At 36.0% G+C, this 21,842-nt stretch overlaps 1 protein-coding gene across 3 annotated transcripts in view; it reads right to left on the bottom strand.

Moving 5' to 3' along the window:
- Filip1 (filamin A interacting protein 1) overlaps positions 1-21,842 on the bottom strand; it is a 163,358-nt gene that overhangs the window by 49,230 nt on the left and 92,286 nt on the right. For all 3 annotated transcript variants that reach the window (XM_005340337.5, XM_005340336.5, XM_078019713.1), the window contains one exon: positions 5,277-5,450. In XM_005340337.5, the coding sequence (XP_005340394.2) occupies positions 5,277-5,450 (174 nt within the window). The remainder of the gene's footprint in view (positions 1-5,276; positions 5,451-21,842) is intronic.

Genomic DNA, 21,842 nt, shown 5'->3' with positions numbered 1-21,842 from the left:
AAATCTTACAATATTGATAGTTTCCTGTTGTACTCTCTATCTGCCCCCTCTGTTTTTGTTTGGTACTGGGATTAAACCCAGGGGCTCTTTACCACTGAGTTAAATCCCCAGTCTTTTTTTTTTTCTTATAATTTTTTATTTAGAAACAAAGCCTTGCTAAGTTGGCCTCAAACTTGTGATCTTCCTGCCTCAGCCTCCTGAGTCTGGAATTACAGGGATGTGCACCGTGCCAAGCTTGCTCTCTCTTAAACTCTATATAGATCAGGATTTCTCAAGTTTGGCACTGCTGAGGCTAGGTCATTTATTGTGAGGTTGTGCACTGGAGGATGTTTAATAGTATCCCCACCATGTGATGCCCTGTATATTAGAGGATGTTTAGCAGCACACCTTTGGCCTATCTACTAGATGCTAGTAGCACCATCTCCAGCTGTGATGATCAAACTATACTGACATTGTCAACTGTCTCCTGGAAGTAGAAATCCACCAGCTTACTACATCCCAGTTAAAACAAGTGATCTAGTTAAAATCCATTCTCAGTCTCAAAATCGACTTCCTAAAACCTACTATCTCACAGGTTATCAACACCAGAGCCTTCCTTCTTAGTTTTCTATGTTTTCCCTTCAGTTATAAGAAGGATTTGTGATTCTTTCTGCAGTTGCATGATATATTCATTGTGAATGAGTCATTTCTGGAATCCCAAAATAAAAAAGAGCTGCCCCCCATCATCCTCAGTAACTTCTTTCCAGATCTCCACAAATTTGTTTAGGAGCAAGTGACCCAATGGAACTAGTAGAGAAGTCATGTTAACTGGTAGCTGATAAATATAAAATCAGTAGAATTTGACAAATTACACTTTTATATTTTCTGACAAATTTTTGTAGCCTTAGAGGGACAGTCTATACCATTAGAATAGTTCTTGTTTATGAACTATTCAAAGAACTTTTTCAACTTCCTACATGTTCCTTCTCACCAAATTTTATAGAATTTGTCAAGCACTGCTGAATTATCATTATCATCAGAAATGGGGAAGGAGGACTGGAATGTGGCTCAGTGGTAGAGTGCTTGCCTGCATGTACAAGGCCCCGGGCATGATCCTCATTATCACACACAGAATGTGGGGGGAATTACTTATTCTTCTTTTTGATCCTTTTATTATAAAATAGGATTCTCCATCTTTGAATTTGAAAAGCAGCTTCTGCCCATTTTTTTATACTCTCTGCCATACTTCCCAAGGAAGGAGGAGTGACTTGTTGAAGCTTATATTTGGAATAGGAAATTGGGTGTGTACAGCTCAGTCTTGCATTTATTTTTCATTCTGTCTGCCATAAGGATGATATGACATGTTCTAAAGGCCCCAACTTTTCCCTAGGATCTCTCAATCCATTCAAGGAAATGTGGAGAGGAAAATGGTGGCATTGTTAATTAGATGGTTGAAAGAGAAATCCAAAGAGGCAGTGGTTGCATGGACATCTGGAAAAAAACAGCATATGAAAATATCAAGTGTTCAGGGGCAGCCTTACTTAGCTTCAACATATTCTGTCCACTAGGCCTTTGAGACTGGCTGTTCACAGTAGCCTTAGTCCATAGCTAGACCACTGGAATAGGTTGCTGGGATCTCAGTGGATAATGCTCACCTCACCCACATTAGCACAATTTGACCCCACCATGATTACAGCACCAGGAAAACAGTCTTTTTGTCTCCTAATGCATAATTGCTGGGGAACTGGGTTGCATAGTGTGCTTTTGAGGCAGAACGGTGGACCCAGACTTTAAAATTCAGAGGCAGTAAATTCTTCTGCTATAAAGCATTAGTGTGAGGATCTAGCTTTTAATTTTAAATTCTACATGTAAGAACTTAACATAGGTAGCAATACAGCATCTGTGACAGATGCTATTTCTTGTTATTTTGTCTGGAAACATATCAAGCTCCTAAGAGAGAACTGAGATGGCCTATTCTCTTGGCTGTATATGAAGACTAACTCCCATAACTATAGACCCTATAGATTCATGAATCATATGTACCATGTATATGGCTTTTGGTTTTGAGGATCCAAGCTGTAGCTCAGCTTAGAGGAATGGCTTTGATTAATGAGCAGTGAAAGTGGAATGGGCACCTATTACTTTGGAAATACAGCTTCCACTTGGACAGAAGTGGAAGGAAAATTGAATGAGATCATCATAGAGCCAAACGCCAAAAATTTACTAAGGAAAGAGTGTACCTGGAAGTCTTTTCCAAATGAATCAGCTTGGCAGATTAGTGCAAAGACTTGAGATTGAGAACAATTTCAGTATGTGTTAGATAAAAGGATCACAGTTCAGGAAATGTTTTTAACTCTGTTACCTGAAGAGGGCTAAATGGAGAAGTACTAAGGAATCCAGGAAGAGAGAAATCAACTTAAAAGGAAATACAAGGTCTTAAAGATCAAACCAGATTTATACAAAATGGAAATGGATCTAAGTGCAAAGATAGAGCCATAAAAAAATCTTGGAGCTGGAAACTTATAAATTTTTTTAAAGTTTGCGCATATGAAATTGGTACTATGATAATTGTGTATGTCCTAATGAACTCTTGGATTCCTTGGAAAAAAACAGAATATAGGGACTTAAGGATAAAATAATGCATCTTTGAAAATGCCAAGACCAAGTCATTTTACTGAAGAGGAAAGCAAAAACAATTAATTGAGTTTGAGTGGAACAAGAAATTAAATTAAAAGGAAAGAAACAAAAATCTTAATTTTTCTTGGAATTTTGCTCAAGAGAATTATGAATTTTAACATTCTGGACTTTGATTTATAAGGAAGTTCAGGGAGGTTTAATATTATCTATTTAATTTTTGCCCAGACATTTGGCAAGGGAAAGAGATCCACCGCATTGTGTTCACACTTAGCCTTCGGTGAATTCAACTGGGTCCTAATTTGGTATGGAAATTACAATGAACAGTGATTTTTTAATTATTATTATTTTAAAATTTTTTTGGATTGAGATGCAACAAAGCTTCCAGGAACAAAAGCTAGACTACATGCTCATGGTCCCAGGAAACTAATGGAACAGTGATATATTGGAGTTCATGTTTGGAAGAAAGACTCATGTTTCTGGATAATAAGAACTTGATTGTTAATACTAAAGGATTAAGACATCAAAAATCTGTACATAATGGGAAAAAAAAACCCTTTTTCTTCTAGCATTCTATTTCTCTCACAATGCAGGACTTCATTTGTTAGTACTAGGAAGAGTAATTTCATCCTTCTCTCTTTCTACTTCCTCACTCACTTCTCCCCAAGAGAGAAATGACTCTCAGATTGCTGAAAGGATAAAGGAACAAAGAAGTACACCCAGTTTAGCCAGTTCCAGGACAAATTACAAGCTGGTTGTTTCTACTCTGCTGCTCTGTCCAGAGGTAGGAATGCTGGTGTCCAGCCTACTTTCTTTTTTGAGGGGGAGGGGAGGTACTGGAGATTGAACTCAGGGCACTCAACCACTAAGCCACATCCCCAGTACTGTTTTTTTTTTTTTTTTGTATTCTATTTAGAGACAGGGTCTGACTGAATTGCTTAGCACATTGCTTTTTGCTGAGGCTGACTTTGAACTTTCAATCCACCTGCCTCAGCCTCCAGAACCTCTGGGATTATAGGCATGGGCCACTGTGCCTGGCAGGCCTACTCTCTGAAGGTAGACTAGAAACTCTTCTCTTTGTGTACTATCCATAGAACTCAGTGGATAGGAGACAGTGATTCTGCACATGTCTGCTATGGAGACCTACCTCTTCCTTGCATGTACATCCAAAGCTCTTGGGAGAAAAAAATTAAGATGCTCAATTGAAACCATTTATTGAAGCTGAGTTATCCAATTCAAGTTACTATTATTATAAAATCAATGTATGTTTTTGACCTCTACTTGTCTTTCCCTCCCCAAATCCCTATTTAGAATCAGTTAAAGGGTATGAGCAATTATCATTTTCAAATCCTAGCAAATACTAATGGCTGATGTTTTTTGAGTACCCAGTACTGTGTCAGATGCTGTGCTAAGAGCTTTATAGTATTGCTCTGTATAATCCTTACATCATCTCTATGAGGTGTGCACTGTGGTTTCTCCCACCTCACAGATAAAGGTTTAGGGCTGGGGATATAGCTCAATTGGTAGAGTGCCTGCCTCGAATGCACAAGGCTCTGGGTTCAATTCCCAGCACCACAAAAAAGGAAAAAGAAAAAAAGACCCTGAGGCTTAAAGAGCACAATTGGCCAAGGTAAGGTCATATACAGCTAGTAAAGGTGCATCTCAAACATGGAATTGTATCCAACTTGTTGGCTGTACTCCATCACATAATCATCTCTTAACAACTTTAGGAAAAATTGAGAATAGAGCTTCAGTTTGCTTTTGTTGAATAAATTAGAAAATTATGAAGCCTCAATCTGTTTTGAATACTAACTAAAGAATATGTTGTCTCTCAGATCTGTCAAACTGAGCTGCTCTGAAGACTTGATAAAAGTCAAAAGTTAACTTTATAACAAGTTGCTTTAAACATTCTATTTTGTGGGGTTTTTTTATTCATCATGCTAGTTGCATAGCTATTAATTTTTCACATGAATTTTCAGGAATCAGTGTGACTAGATTTGTAAACTGCGACCCTAATTTGGCATCAAACTTATATTACAATGTGAAAGTATTTTTAAAATATTATCTCATGGGTAATTAGTAATGACAGTCCATAGTTCCAAACACAATCTTACACAAAAATGATTAAATATAGCCCTACAGAATTTATTTAATCTTAAAATATTGTTCTAAGTTTTTCATTGGGAATTTGCCTCAATCATTGAATTTTAGCTAATCACATAGACCTTTTTAATTATGACAGTCTTTAAGATACCCAAAAACAATCTGGCTTTATAACCATAAATATTAATAATAAAATCAATTTAGTTTTAGATTACCAATTTGATGATAATCCTGACAACTCAATGTTAAAACTGACAAATATTTCAAATTTTTATACACATAATTTCTTAGAGAAGTAAAACAATAATATACTATAAGAGCATGTAACTATTATTCTCACATGGAAAATATACTTTAAGCTTTAAGCATATTTAAGTAAATGCTTCTGAAATTCTTATCATTGAAGATCACTAACTACAACCTTGAATTAATTATACTTAACTCGATATTAGTATACCATAAATTTTCCCTTTGAAAGAAAATGTTCAAGTATGTAAATAAAAAATGGGAAGATATATCTCTGAGATTTCCTTCTAGAGGACTTGGTATCATATTTTTACCTCTGAGATGGGTTTCTCATAGACATCTTCTCCTATGGACTTCTCCTGAGCAAGGATGGCATCTCGGTGCAGGATCCGAAGCACTTTCTCTGGTTCTGCAGATCCGTAGTGAGCCTCCAGAACCTCAGGCTTGGTTTTCTCAGTCTTCAACATATGGATCACATCTTCTCTGGCCTGTGGTAGAAAGTACAGTAAGGTCAGATGGTTGACAATGTAAATCATATAACAGGCTCACAAAATCAACATGGAGCTTATTGAATACATACCCACCTCTTCAGGGTTATTGGCAAATTAACTGGATATTCTGTTCTTTTTTTTTTTTCCCATCAAGAGCAGATTGGCAAGCAGATACTCTGCTTCAGGTTGCTAGGAAGCAGGCAAGCAGAAAGAGGGTTTGTGCTAATATTAACTACATTAAAATTGCTTGATTTAAGTAGCAATGATTTGAGAGAAGGGGCATGGTTGGGCTGGTTTTGGTATAGAATGACTTGTTTCAGTGCAAATGAGGTCAAAGACAAGCTAAAATCTTCTAGGTTTCTATTTATGCTCTAAGTGCAGTATTCAAATCCAGTTTAAAGTAAAACCCTGCTCTCTTCATCCCATAACTCCGTGTTAATTATAGCTAGCTATAACTTCATGTGAAATTAACAAACAGCCTTTATTAGTGATTTCTTTCTGTTCCTCATCAAGTAATTTCTTTTGCACAGAAGTACATGGTTGAGTATTCACTCCATGCTGGGCTGGGCTTTTTCTATCTAATGCATTCATGCTGAAAGTGAGATATTATTCTTTGAACATCCAGACTACCCACAGATGAATTGGGTTTGGTAGGGTCATGGTTATTCTTTTGGTTTCTTAGCACAACTTTAAATGAAGCTTTCGAGAAAACCATGTAATTGTAGGTTTTATATGATATTATCTTTGGTCCCCATCCCATAATGCAAATGCATCTGGATATATTTTGTACTGGTTAGCTGTGATGATATTGCTAGTCATGATGTAGCTGACATTTGCTGAATGTACTTCCATCTGGGCCTTGGCTCACTTGGAACTGTTTTTCCAGTAATGGTGATGGGTAAGTATCTGACTTCATTCCAACTTGTACTAAAGACCAAACTGAGAGTTTCAGTCTGTGACAATGGAATAGAGTTTTCCCTGTATTAATGCTAACTATGGATTTGAGTCTTTAAAAATGGATCATTATTATGGTTGTCTAAACAAGAGAGCTGACTAGTCAAGTATTTATGATAGGACCAACATAAAGTTGGTCTTTCTTGAAGTTCCTCACTTCTACTGCATTGTCAGTCTCCAAATTAATCTAATTCCAGATGAATTAGAGACATCACTGAGACATCAATCAACCAGAATATGCAAGTTTTCAGTGTCTCGACCACATATATGTATGTTCATTTCAAGACTAAAAAAAGGAAAATATTACTTTTGAAGAACTTAGTGATTGGGAACATTAATGAGAATATTAAGATCAGAAAATAGGTTCCTGAAAAAACAATATGTCTCCATGCAGGGTGAAAGGATATTCATACAGTCACAATGTCAGGTTAACCTGTACTGTGTCTTTATGCAAATTGCTTTAGAAAAATGGTGCCTACTTCAATGAAGGTATGGTCCTGAATCAGAGTGCAGCTTATGCAGCTCACCTAGTGAGAGAAGAGTAGGCTGAATTCCAGCTACTCATCTCCTCTGCCAGGTAGCCTCATGCAAGGCATAATTCTCTATCTGCATGAGGTGGTCCTATTCTGAAGGAGCCTCCAGGTGCATAACTTGTTACTAGTCTTCAGGAGGGAAATGCTCCTACATTCATCTCACTGGTGAGCACACATAGCATCTTCTAAAGTAATGGATCTCAAAGCTGACCGCATGGGAATCACCTGTAACTTTAAAAAAATCCCACAGCCCATGCCATCCCAGACCAATTACATCCCAATCTCTGGGAGAAGGGCTTGTGCATCAGTATATGTTAAAGCTCCCGGGTGATTGCAGAGTACTGTGCTCACACTACTTTGGTTTGGATTTGGTTTGAGTGTGTCCCCTAGGGGTTTGTGGGCCAGAAGCTTGTTCCCCAATGTGGTGATATGAGAGATCCTGGAACTTTTAGGTGGTGGGGCTTAGTGGAAGGTGAACATTAGGTCATTGGGAACACTCTCAGGTTAATATAATTCTCACAGGACCCTGGATATTCCTTGAGAGCAAGTTGTGCAAAAGAACAAGCCTGGACAGTGAATTCCTCTAGCTTTCTCTCTTAAGATGTGACTACTCTCTCTCTCTCACACATGCTTCTGCCATAATGCCATCTGCCATGCTGTGATGCACAACACAATAGGCCAAGTTATGGTGTTACACAATTGTGGATTTTCAGTCTCCAAAACTATGAACTATATAAGCCTCTTTTCTTTATAAAGGACTGAGCCTCCAGTATTTTGATAGCAACAGAAAATAAATAAATATACACAATAATCAATTAAGAGACAGAGCAACCAAACTGATTAATAATCCCTGGTACTATTCAATCTAAACTTTGCTAAGTTGGTGTGTGTGCTTTTTCTTTTTCTGTTTTTGGAAAGATATTATCACCTTACTTCTTTCAATCACCTCACACCTGAGGTCAGCCTTAAACTTTAGCCAGAGCGGAAAACTTCATCTGAAAAAAGAAACTGTGACTTTAGTGACTAATGCAATGAGAAGGAAGAAAAATTTAGAATCGTATTTCAAAGTGACAAAATGGTGATGATAAGGTTGGCAAGGTGGAAGTCTCCATAACAAACTATTTTTTTTCCTATCTTTAAATCAAATGAAGTAAAGGCTGTCTTCTAAAGTTCACATTTTAACATGTGAAGTGTAAAGACTTACAGAGAAGACATTGAATTTACTGTTTTTTTTTGGCGGGGGGAGTTTTAAATTTTAAAAATAATCTCAGCAATTTGGGAAGCTGAGGCAGGAGTATCATAAATTCAAAGCCAAACTCAGCAACAAGACTCTGACTCAAAATTTAAAAATAAAAAATGAATAAATAAAATTAAAAATGTTTAAACAGTAAAGGAGAATGTATTGTCATTTGTACACTAATTTGAGATATTGATTCAAAATAAAATGCAAATATTTCAAATGGTTTGCTTCCTGCTCTCTAAAATGTAGTAGATATGTAAGAAAAGGAAGAGCAAAATTCAAATTCTTCAGAAAAGAAATCATGATTGAAGGCATAGACTAAGTCATATAGTACTTGAATAATTAAACAAACTTTTGAAAGACTGAAAGAAAATGGCTTAGAAGACAGACACTAAATATAGTGGGATGAAGGCTGCTTTTAGTCCCTTATCTTTTGCTTATATGTTTGTTCTCAACTTTCCACAATGAATATGTAATTAATTTTATAAAAAGAAACAAAGTTGCACTTTTATAAAGAAAGTCCTCATATTTCTATTTCACACAAGTCCTCATTATTTCTATTTCACACAACGGGGCAAGGGCAAATAATGTAGTAGAAAGTTCCTTTCACACATGCCCAATGCTGAGAAAGCCACCTTCATTCTGGCTATATATAAGCCTACACACAGTGTCCCTGGGATTTAACACAAGGAAAACACAAACCAAACTTCAGAAAGATTCTACTATACCATCGTTTTGGCATTGCTTTGATTCCTTTTAGGATTATTTAAACACAGCAGTAAATCCAAGATAGAACAGCCACTAAAGTGGGTGGGGATGCTAACAATGAGGTGGTGTGAGGACTATAGTTGTTCCACTAACATTTATTCTGATTTATTCACATTCCAACTAGATCACTGAAGGAATCACTGCAAAGCTATTAACATATTGCCTTTCCACGAATGACATCCTGAAAAAGTGTTTGTCCCTAATTATGGATAAATGTCAGAAAGTGGCTTTCAAAATGCAAACTGCATTTAATAACCTTAAGAGCTTAGATTGCACCACTGAGTTAACACAAGTTTTCACAACCTGAGCATAAAGAAAATTAATTAAATCATTTTTTCTGTATTTTTATATTTATTTATTTATTTAGGTACTGGGGATTGAACCCAGGGCTCTTTACCTCTAAGCTTTTTATTTTGAGACAGGATCTTGCTAACCTGTTGAGGATGGCCTTGAACTTGCATCCTCCTTCCTTAGCTTCCTGAGTTGCTGGAATTACAGATGTGAGCCACCATATCCAGCAAGTTAATTAAATGTTAAAACTATTAAGCAACTAAACACAAACAAAAACAGAAATAAAATTCACATGATGGTGTAGTAGAAGTTTCCAGTCCTAACATTGCTTTGACCTAATCTATGAAAAAGGAATCATAATAACTTTTTTACATGATTGTTTTAGAATGGCATCAGATATAAATATATTAAATGCATAATAAGCACATGGCACACAGTATTTGCTAAGTCAATGGTAATGATTTATTATAGTTCTGTTAGGTCCCTATCATTAGATAACTTTTTGCACATGAGGAGAAAAGGAATTTTGTAAGATATATTTTTTCCCTAGTCAAATGTAACATTTAAAACTGGTAGAGTTTAACCACCTATACATTCCACAATTTGCTTTGAAGAACAGTTTTTCAAAAAGGAATTTTTTAATTCAAGCAACCTCTTCCCAAAAGTTATTTCATCTTCCTGACTCAGTTTGTTTGTCTCTAAAGTAGGGACACTAATCCTTCTATGTCATAGGTACTTTGTCAGGTTCTAACAAGAGGATGCAAATAAAGTGCATTTGAATCAGTAAATAGATAGTAATTTCAGCTTAATAGTTTACTATTCAATTTAAAATGCATAAATATTATTGTTAGTTATCACCTTGACCAAATCTTTCTGATTCTCTTAGAAGATAACTTCTATTCTTCCTACCGATGTGAAACGCCTATTATTTCTCTTCCTAAAAATCCATTTATGTTTGAACCTTATTAATTGCTATAAGCCATATATATGTATATTTCACATTTCATCTTACTTTCATTATCCTAGAAACTAATTACCAAAGCAAAAGAGGCTAAGGTGATGTAATACTATGTATCATATATTTAAAACCACACTATTCACCTCTTATTTAGAGCTTTTTTTTTCTTTTTTAAATTTATTTTATAGTTGTAGATGGACACAATACCTTTATTTCATTTATTTATTTTTATGTGGTGCTGAGAATTAAACCCAGGGCCCCACACATGCTAGGCAAGCACTCTATCACTGAGCCACAACTCAGCCCCATTATTTAGAGCTTTTTATCTGCTATGATAATCCTGGAAAGAATAACAATATTGTCTTTAATTTACTGTATTTAGAAAAATTAAATACAATAAATCAATATTGTGGCATCTTTTTAATCAGTGGATTATTGAAAGTGACTATTGAAGTGACCATAATAAATTAGTTCATTATTTTCAATATGCAATTCAATCTAAGTAAAAATGATTCTATATTTTGGGGCTAAAACTACTGTTACAACTAAAATTGATAATTTTTTGATAAAGGAATAAAATTCCAAATATTAGAAAGCTTCTGGTTTTGAACACTATTTTCACACACAAGTTTAGTCAGAAGCAAGTGGTTAAAGCTCTAGGATTCTGGGGCACTCCTAAATAGACCATTCTATTGGAATGCAGGTAAAATGACCCAGAGAGAAGAATGCTTTGAAAAAATTCTCCAAAAGAGCTACTTTTCTGCCTGAGAAGTGGGGGAGGGGATTGGAAAAATGAAACAATAAAGTTGTTCATCTTAATCCTAATGATAGAGGAGAGTAAAAATGAGAGGAGGCTATAGAAAAAGACACATCTTTCTCTTCCATCAGACCTGGCTCCTCTTTGTGCCAGTGCAGTCATGGTGGACCAAAAGGTTGTGAGTTGGCTGCATGAGGAACTGATTCAAAACATATGGGGGCAGCAAAGAGCTACTCTGTGAAGCCCAGGTCCACAGGTGAGCATGTGATTCATAAAGTCAAGTGAGGGCATCTGGGCCTTGCCTGGGGTCACGAGGCAGAGTAAAACATAGGTTCAAAAGGGGGCCAAATTCAATTATTCATGCAATAAATATTTGTAAACATTTACTTTGTGCAGTACACTGTATTCAGTATTAGAGATACAATTGCATCCCTAGGAATTCAAGTCTGGAGGGATGTAAACAATTGAAAGCATTTACAAGATGATATAATGTGCTTATGGTGGAAGAAATGCAGGGAGCTAAGAACTTCATCTAGAAGAACACTTGACTTGAATCTGAGCTAACAGAGGAGGCTTCCTGGAGGAAATGATCTGAAAATCACAGTGAGTACTTGGGCCAGAGAAAAGAGGAGGGAAGGTTAAGAGTGGTCCAGACCAAAGGAAGACTTTGCAAAGGCCAAACATATTTAGATGCTTGGGTTGGTGGAAGATGAGTGATAGATTCTCAAGAATGCCTTGTAAACCATGCAGTGAGTTTGCATTTTTTTCACAGAGTATCAGGAAGTTCTAAAATTTTTAAGCACAAGGACAATAAATGACATGGTCAAAATTGTGTGGCAGAAGGATCACTCATTTGCTGTGTTAAAGACAGAAAAATTCTGAGTCAGCAGATCTCTTGGTGGATTCCAGCAATTGTGTTTTGAAATATCTCTGCAAGTGATACTAAAGCACAACTACATTGAAAAGGCACTGCTCTAGGGCAGAGAGGTCAATTCAGCACCCAAAACGCTTAAAACGTGGTGGTTAGCTCTAGGTTCCCAGCAAGGTCATTTGATTCCTAGGGACTTGCTTGCCCCAGAGGTTTCTTGATGCTCTCCCTGAGTTATCAGTCTCGCTGACCTTTCTTCACCAAAGAATCAGGGTCACTTCAGAGCAGCAGGCCACACTAGGTCACGGGAAACTGTTGGAAATGTTTATCAGTCCTGAACAAGCCAGGGTCACCAACTGTCCTAGTGTGTCTGGGACTAAGGGGAGCAGAGTCCTGGGGAGCTGGACTTCTGAAAACCAGGACAGTCCCAGGCAGATTGGGACAAATTGGTCACCTTATGGGAATCCCAAGTAAGAAGGAGACTGCATATTTCATAATATCCCTGTGCCTAAGAGGGCAGTCAAAATTGGGCTCACAATGCTCAAGAGCTAAATTTCAAAGTTTAGTTTTCTTTTAAGGAAAAGTGCCATCATTCATTATTATGCCTGGTGATCATTGGACTATTTAAAAGTTGCTGGATTTTTCAATCTTCGAAAGAAACAAAACCATAATGAGTAAGAAAGAATGCTTAGATTTTGTGTTTTCATGGCACACTTCTTTCTACACTCCTTCACGGGGACATATGTAACCCTGGGAGCACAGAATGGAACAATGAGCACTGAACCTTGAAGATAAATGATGCACTCCCTGAAGCACTAAGCTTACTGAAAGATAGGAGAGGAGTGATACGTTTTTTTCATAATGTTAATACATCTTAAATTTTATTTATTCATTTATTTGTTTGGGGTACCAGGGATTGAACCCAGGGTGCTTAACCACTGAGCCACATCCCCAGCCTTTTTCCTTTTTATTTTGAGGCAGGGTTTCGCTAAGTTGCTTAAGGCTTTGCCAAGTTTCTGAGGCTGGCTTTGAACCTGCAATCCTTCTGCCTCAGCCTCCCAAGCTGCTGGGATTACAGACCTGCACCACCGTGCCTGGCTATTTATTTATGTTTAATTGACACATAAAATTGTACATATTTACAGAGTACTGTGTGATATTTCAGCACATGTATGCTATATAATATTTAAGCCAAGATAAACATATCTACTAAAACATTCATCATTTGTTTATGAAGAAAACATTCAAAATCCTTCAGACTTTTTTGAGATATACAGTATATTGTCATTATCCATAGTCACTCTACTGAGCAACAAAACACCAGAACTTCTTGACTCTAACCATAACTTAATACCTATTAATCAGCCTTTTCCCAACACAGGCTATTAATACAATTTAGTTATTTACTTGAGTGTTTACGGCAAAATACAGATACAAAAACATCAACACTTTTTTTTATTTTTATTTTTTTTTTGAAGCAGACAGCTTGGGAAAGACTGTTACATGTTATCTCCACTCACTTTGTTGTGAAGGATACCCAGTGGGAAGTTCAAGAGGCCTGCCCCACCTAATGACACTGACACTAGACACATTAAAAAAGGCACTACTGCCATGAGCTGCTGAGGTTCAATGAGGGATCCATTTTGAGGAAAGAATAAATCTAGTTCTCTGCTTATGGAAGAACCAGAATGACACAGTTCCCAAACACTGTCACTCCTTTGTATTGTTTATTTAACTACACAAATAAGGCCCCATTGGGGCAGTGAGCCAAGGAGCCCTAGAAGAGATGGCCCCAGAGGATCAGGACATGCCCATTTTGGGAACTCCACTGTTCTGTATCTATTTACATAAGGTGATTTATTAGTTTACTTGTCTATTTCCTTCTTGGGCGGTGAGCTGCCTTGAGGACACTGGGTCTACAGTGTCTCTAAGAGTGCCTGCCACATGATAGGCACTCAGTAAATATTTGTTGAAATAAAGAAAAGTAAAATTAAGTGACGTGAAGTCAGAAAGGCATAAGGTCCTGAAAATCTCAGAACAACTGTGACTACTTATCCTTGTTCAAAATATCTAAACAATTACATTTTGTCAACCTCTCTGCTCTTTCATCTGACATCTTTGTCTACAATGTAGGAGTCACTTTGTTCTTCTCAAGTTTATTCCAAAAAGAAAATATGTAAACTGAATAAGGAAAAACAGTACATTCCACCAGAATGCTGCAAGAGGAAATGGGCTCTCTCTAAATCTCATGCAAACTAAATTACACTATTTATCCTAACTAGGTAAATACTAATATTATAAATGGATTAATAGAGAAAATATGGGATTTATAATGTATTATCTATTATTATAGAAATTAAACCCATTTCCCCCCTGAACTTTGGAAAGTAAAATCACCATGATTACTAGTACAACAACATATGAGAAGAACATTTAGACATGGTTAGTTTAAAAGGCCACTAGAGCTAAAAATGTGACTTTTGGTTTCTCTGGGGAAAAAAATTTTTTTTCCTCCACAACTATATGGTTAATGTAGCCTAAAACTTCCTGCAGAGTTTATTCATTAAAGACTAGTACTTCAGACTGAATATCATCCAAAAGAAATCTTGTATTTAAATATAAGAAGTAGATGCTCTTTTTTCAGTTAAAACTTGCTCTTGTCACCATGAAAGCTTGAATTTTTACAAGTAAATTACTCAAAACCCAATGATGTTTTTGTCAGAAATAATTTCTAAAAACTCCATCCTAAAATTTATATGGATCTCAAGAGACCCTGAATACCAAAACAATCATGCAAAAGAATAGAGTTGGAGGTGTCTCATGCTCTCTGATCCCAAAACTTACTACAAAACCACACTGATTAAAACAGTATGGCACTGTCATGAAAACAGACATACAGAACAATAGAAGAGAGAGCCCATAAATAAACCCTGAAATGTATAGTCAAATGATTTCCCATAGGGATGCCAAGACATTCCATGGGGAAAGGAGAATCTTTTCAACAAATGGTGCTGAGAAATCTAGATATCCACCTGTGAAAGATTGAAGTTAGGCCTTACAGCTAATTCAAAAATTAACTCAAAATTAATCAAAGTGTAAGGCTAATAAAACTATTAAACTCTAGGAAAAGGATGTGAGAAATGCTTCATGATATTGAATTTGGCAAATATTATACCAAAAGCACAGGCAACAAAAGAGAAAAAATACATTAATTAGACTATATTGAACTTAAAAATTTTTGTGCTTGATGCTTGAACACAATCATCAGAGTAAAAAGCAATTCATGGAATTGAAGAAAATATCTGAAAATCATATGGTTGTTAAGGGTTAATACCCAGAATACTAAAGAACTTCTACAATTTAAAAAAAAAATGTTTTCATGGGCAAAGATTTGAATGGATATTTCTCAGAATTAAAACTTAATAAACACATTAAAAGATGTTTAATATCATGTACCATTAGAGAAATGCAAATCAAAATCATAGTTAGATGATAGAACTTTACACCTATTAGGATGGCCATTACAAAACAAAACAGAAAGCAACAAGTGTTAGTGAGGATGTGGAGAAATTGAAACCCTTGTAAGCTACTGCTGGACATGTAAAACAGTGCAGCCACTATAAAAAAAAATACGGAACATTCCTCATAAAGATAAAAATAGATTGCCATAATTAGTAATTCTATTTCAGGTATATACCCCCAAAGAATTGAAAGCAGGGACTTGACTAGTTATTTGTATGCCATGTTCACCGTAGCATTATTCCCAATAGTCAAAAAGTGGAAGGAACCCAAGTGTCCTTGACACAAGAATGGTAAACTAAGTGTGGTATATACATACAATGGAATATCATTCTACCTTACAAAGGAAGGAAATTCCTACACGTTACAGTATGAATGAGCCTTGAAGGTGTTATGCTACATCAAATAAGTCTCTTACAAAAGGACAAATAGGATTCCACTCAAATGAGGTACTTAGAACAGTCGAATGTATTGAGACAGGAAGTATAATAGTGGTTACCAGGGGGAAGGGGAAATGGAGAAAAGGAAATTAGTATTTAATAGGTATAGAATTTCTGGTTTAGGAGATTAAAAATTTCTGGAGATGGATGGTGGTGATAATTGCACAAGATCAATTTGCTTAATGCCACCAAACTGTACACATAACAATAATTAAAATGGTCAAATTTATGTTATATATATTTTACCACAGTTTTTTAAAGTTAAAATTACCTTGTTTACCCCAAAAACTCAAATAAGGAAAGAAAATAAAAATAAATTCCAATCCTTTAGCTAGAAATTACCAATTTAAAAAAAAATGCCATGTCATAAATTTTTAAAGAATAGTTATATTTTCCTTGTCATTAGTCATCTAAATGTCACTGTCATTCATGGACTTAAATGCATTTTTTTATTTAGTTTTCTTATTTTTTGTACACATTGGGATATTAATAGTAAGACAGCTGCTGAGTCCTGGATTGGAAATTAGATAAGGTCATAGGTTACCTCATGTGGAGCTGTGATCCTACAGTATAAAATTTCTTAAATTCCCAAAGACTAAGCTTTTTGTTTTGTGCTAAAAAAGACCTTGTGAGAGCTCCTAAGCTGCCCACTTTCTGTGAGCCAGGTGAGAAGCTGAATTACTTGGAACATGGAGAAGTCATTGCTAAAACACAAATATTTTGTGATTGTTTATCCAGTTCAGTAAATTTCATCCTTTCAACATAAACCAGCTAGACCAGACCCAGGACAGACAAAGCACCTCTGGCACAACTCTGCCTATTAGGTTGAAATTTCTTCACCTCCTTACTTTTTCCCGATTGTCTCCTTTTCAGTTGGTCTCTAGAAGGTATTATTCTAGCTTGAGGAAAATCACTGATGTAATTACATCTGGGGGACTGACTGGCATGTGGCCTTGCTGCAAAGCTATTTGCATGAAGGACTGAGGCTCTTCCTGGGAAAGAACTCATCCCAAGGGAGGAAGGGCACCATTTTGGTTGAAGAACAATGAAGCAGGGTCAGAGGGGAAGGGTGAGTCTGAGTGCAGCACAGTGCCTGTCACTCAGAATCCCATCCAGCCCACCCACCCCCTCCACCCATGCCCGAATCCCCGGTGAGGGACTGCAATAAAAGACCCAAATAAAAACCAGAGGAATTGGTAAATTAGAATTCAAGGCATTGCAGCATCCCCCAAGAAGAGGGAAGGGTGGGGAGGAACAGACCTTTCTGTATCTTGCATCACGCTCTCAGTGTAGACATAAGCCTGAGCAGCTTCCAAGTGGACACCAACTGCCATCAACAGGAAAAAGAGCCTTTGGGGCATACAGCAGTGTTGACCATGTTTCCAGCAGGCACATATAGGGGTAGCCAACGGGACCACCATAGATTGGAAAGGGAAAAAAAGGGCAAAGGAGCAAATACCAATGGTAGCCCAGGGGGGGCGTGTAGAACATGTGTAGGTCCTTTTCTGGGGCCTTCTAGGATTTAGAAGAGGAATGTAAAGGAGCTTGGCATTCTCACTGAGCAGGAGGATGCAGAAGTAGGAGAGGGAAAGATAGTAGCCTTTGATCTTATTTTTTATCCTCAAATGGTGAGAGTTGAGAAATGTGAGGAGTACTTTTTCAAAAGAGTAACAATTTTAGACAAACGAGATAAAACTACATTGTCTACATAGAATTTATACATGAGGTTTATCTAAACCACACACCAGTGAGTTCAACTTCTGACCTAAGTGAATTCTGTCTGTGGCATACATAGCAATATTACAGTTTAATTTTTTGAACAAGAATACAAGAAAATCTCAACCATTTTGATCTTGGGAAGAATGTCACACTGAGTATTTATTTACCTTAATAAAGAAGAGACCAAGAGGGCTGGGGATATAGCTCAGTTGGTAGAGTGCTTGCCTTGCATGTACAAGGCCCTGGGTTTGATTCCCCAGCACCACAAAAAAAAAAAAAAAAAAAAAGAGTTAGCACTCTAAATTGTTGTTTGGGAATAGATGCATCCTCAAGTGTAATATAAAATCCCTTTCTACTTAAAGAATATGATATTTTTATAAGTAAATGTCTTTTTAAAAACTCACATCATTATAGATAAAAATTTTCAGATGTATAAAGAAATATATTATTAGTGGATACTGAGTCCACTTGCTTTATTGTCTTTTTTAGAAAACATGTTCTTGATGTAAACTTATAGATAGTTTTTTGCTGACTTTTATCCCTACTCAAGAGATGCAGGGTGGACTGGGGTTATGGCTCAGTGGTAGAGTGCTCACCTAGCATGTGTCAGTTGACTCTAAACTTCAGTTCCCAACCTAGTATGAATATGAAATAAATGTGAAGCATCTAATATTGTGCCTGGCATACAGTAGATGTCCAATTAAAAAAACCAATTTCCTCTTTTTGTTCTCCCATAACAGTGAGTTGGCTGATGTGGGACAGCTGAACCTACTGAGCAGCATTACCGAAAGTGTTTCCACCTACTGAATCAATAGGTCAAAGGCTAAGGCACCTTTTCTCATCCTTGATGCCCTCAATACCCTGTGACTTCCCAAACCATAACAATATAACAATATCTTGATTCTGATGCTGTGAACCTAATAGGCCAGTGGCAAACCCATATCAGCTCACAACTGCACTTCAGAGCTTCTTGTGCTATTTTGTTGATGTGGTTTGAAGAAGTAGCTCTCTCTCTAATTCAAAAATTTGGATTGCCCTGTTTACCTAAGTCAGCAGTTCCTTCACCACTATCAAAAGATTAGACTACAGTAGAAATTACATTTTTTCTAAATGCTTTTTAGTATTCTATTTAAAACCCAGCATAGTAAGAAACAATGTTAAATAACATATCTTGTACTAGTACTTCTGTACTTTTGCTGAAAGTGGGCATTGCCTAGAGATGAAGGATACAACCGAAGTCAAACCCTCTGATTTAGGAAAAGATAGTTTTAAAAATAAATAAGCATCCAAAAGGGAAACTTAAATTTTTAAAAATTGCTTTTTAAATATTTAACAATAATCCCATAGAGTTCCTATTTCGCATTCCTTTTTAAAGAAAGGAAATCCCTGAAAGAGTCACAAAACTTCTTTATAAATTGTGATTTGAGGACTGATTTTTATAGGCAATATTTGGCCTTAGAAACCATGTTGCCATCTAAAATGCCAAACTTATATTTCAAAGAGAAAGCAGAGGCAATTTCATCTCTTCATAAAATTATCTTGCCTTTTCAGTATATTGGACCAAAGATGAGATATATTCAAAAAACTTTAAGCACGAACAACTCATCATACCATTACCTAAGTGCTACTATTTAGGAGTTATACAATGTTCTCCAATTTCAGAATGAATTCTCAAAAATAAAATTTTCAGAATTGTCATTTCTGATGTCTGATACTTCCCTAGACACAGTAGTTAGAACTTTGTAATTAACAATTGTTCATTTTCTTTCTCCTTGCAAAATAGAGCTCAGTGAGGGCAGGAGCCTCTTGTTCTCTTTGTGTGGTCACACAAGGATTGACACAAGTGGGAGTTCAATAACATTTGTTAAATGAATGAATTGTGTATCTCTGCACACATGCTTGAGTATCCTACTTATATGTCAAATCTGTGTTTCTTTTCAAAGCATGTACATTTCTTCTTTGAGGATAGAACTGCTTTTTGCAAACATCTACCTTTCAATAGAGAAAGTTCAGATTCCAAAATATATTAGTTACTTTCATTTAAGTTCACAAAATCCCTGTCAAATCTTCCCCATGATTCAGATTCCTCATCATATGTGAGGAACAAATAGAAATTAACTACAATTGATTCTCATCATTATAGTAGTTATGTTCTGTAAAACTGCTGGAAATACTGAACCACTGCTTTGAAGGGAAACAGGTTTCTATGAGCTCTCTTCAAAACATTTCTATCCATCCATCAATCAATGTTCTGCTTAAAAAATTCTTACTTCATATAAATTCATATTTTATATATATCACATATATATATCATACATATACTTCATATATATATATATACACATACATACATACATACATACACATGTACACACACACAAATGTGGAAAATGTGACACTAAATATACCACAAAAGACAATTGACTGCAATGTAAGAGCTGAAACAGGAAGGCAGAGCATGGCCCTGTTCAATCCTGCTTGGGAATGTGCCTACCAGGCAATTCAAAATTTTTGCCTTTCTGTGCATGACTGAGTATGGACCTGAAAGCACTGCAATTATTGACTTGAGGATTATAATAAATTTTATTGAGTAGGCAAATTCAGAGTTACAGAATCTGAAAATAATGAGAATCACCTATATTTTGAAGCCACCAAGAAAATCACTGGATAGAGATAGATAGAGGAGTAGCAAAGAAAAGTGCTGCTCATTGTCAATGGAAACTCCCATCTCCAACTTCCTTGTAGACTGGAGGAGGTTCTGACAATAATCTGTTAACAGATACACATGGGGTCTCTACAAATATTAAATTAAAAATATTAGCTGGGGGCAGTGGTGTATGCCTATAATTCTAGCAGCTCCAGAGACTGATTCTGGAGAATCACAAGTTCACAGCCAGCCTCACAACTTCGTGAGGCCCTAAGCAATTAGCAAGAACCTGTCTCAAAATACAAAATTTAAAAAAGGACTGGGGATTTGGCTCAGTGGCTAAGTACCCCTGGGTTTAATCCCTAGTACAAAACACACACACACACATGAATATTCATATCTTTTTTTTAAGAGAGAGAAGACAGAGAGAGAGAGAGAGAGAGAGAGAGAATTTTTTAATATTTATTTTTCAGTTTTCGGTGGACACAACATCTTTATTTTATGTGGTGCTGAGGATCGAACCCAGTGCCCTGTGTATGCCAGGCGAGCATGTTACCTCTTGAGCCACATCCCCAGCCCCCTATATCTTTTAATTAATGAAGTAGTTTAACAAGAAAGACATAGATTATTACACAAATATAATATTATTTCTAACAGAAAAAATCAAAGAAACTCCAGATTTCAGAAACATTTGAATATACTATGGTACTTTCATAAGATAAAATATTATGCAAGGTTTAATAATTGCATTTCATTGTCTAGCATACACAAGATCCTGGGTTCAATTCCCAGCACCACAAACACAAAACAAAACATGTTTCAATAAATTTGAATGATGAGGAAAGTGCCTTCAATCAATATTCAAAGTTGTAAATAGTGTGCTTGCTATTATGGAAAATAATCCATGTGGAGAAAATTACCAAACCATTTTAATTATTCTTTCAGAATTATTGATAATTTATATTTTTCTTTACAACTTTTGAATTTTTCTAAATCAGTGTTTAAAAATTTTTTTTTTTTCAGTTTTGTCTTCTGAGATTTGGGAGGATATTTTTACCTTAGTCCCTTCCCCTTAAGAAATTTAATACTGAAATATATACACACAGTACATATTTTTGTACTGTGGACCTTTTGAGGACCATAAGCCATTGTCACAGCTAAAATTTCTTCACACCTCCCCATCTTTGCACCCTCTTGGAAACCTCAGTGGTCTCACTGAGAATGTCTGTTCTAAATGATCACTATAGAACTGGTTTTACTTAGATAATTAGACAAAATTGTTCTTAAAAGAAAGTTCTGGAACAGGCAGTTTTGGATTAAAGGAATATATGTCCATTAGTAGAATATTTGATCCTTTTGTATTGGAAAATCTGAAACAATGATCTTTCTATTACAAATTTTTTTGTGTAAGTAAAAATTGTTTCAGCTAATATAAATCTGGCTCTAGGTATAATATAGAACTAATATATTTTGCTGGGAAGGACAGCATTGAATTTAATAATAACCAATATTACCTTGCAACCTGGTATGGACAAAATTCTCTTTTAGGAGTATTATTTAATTTCTTTTAATTCCATTCTATAGATGACAAAAACAAAGCTCAAAGAAATGAAATTGCTTGCCCAAGGTCATATCATTAATAAAATATTTGTTCTTTTTTATGTACTGCTGTGGGGGTCAGCCACAGTTTTCTGT

This window comes from Ictidomys tridecemlineatus, chromosome 8, assembly GCF_052094955.1.
Source record: "Ictidomys tridecemlineatus isolate mIctTri1 chromosome 8, mIctTri1.hap1, whole genome shotgun sequence".
NCBI classification, from domain to species: domain Eukaryota; kingdom Metazoa; phylum Chordata; class Mammalia; order Rodentia; family Sciuridae; genus Ictidomys; species Ictidomys tridecemlineatus.
The sequence above is the reverse complement of the archived record's forward strand: the minus strand, read 5'-3'. Positions and strand labels throughout refer to the sequence as shown.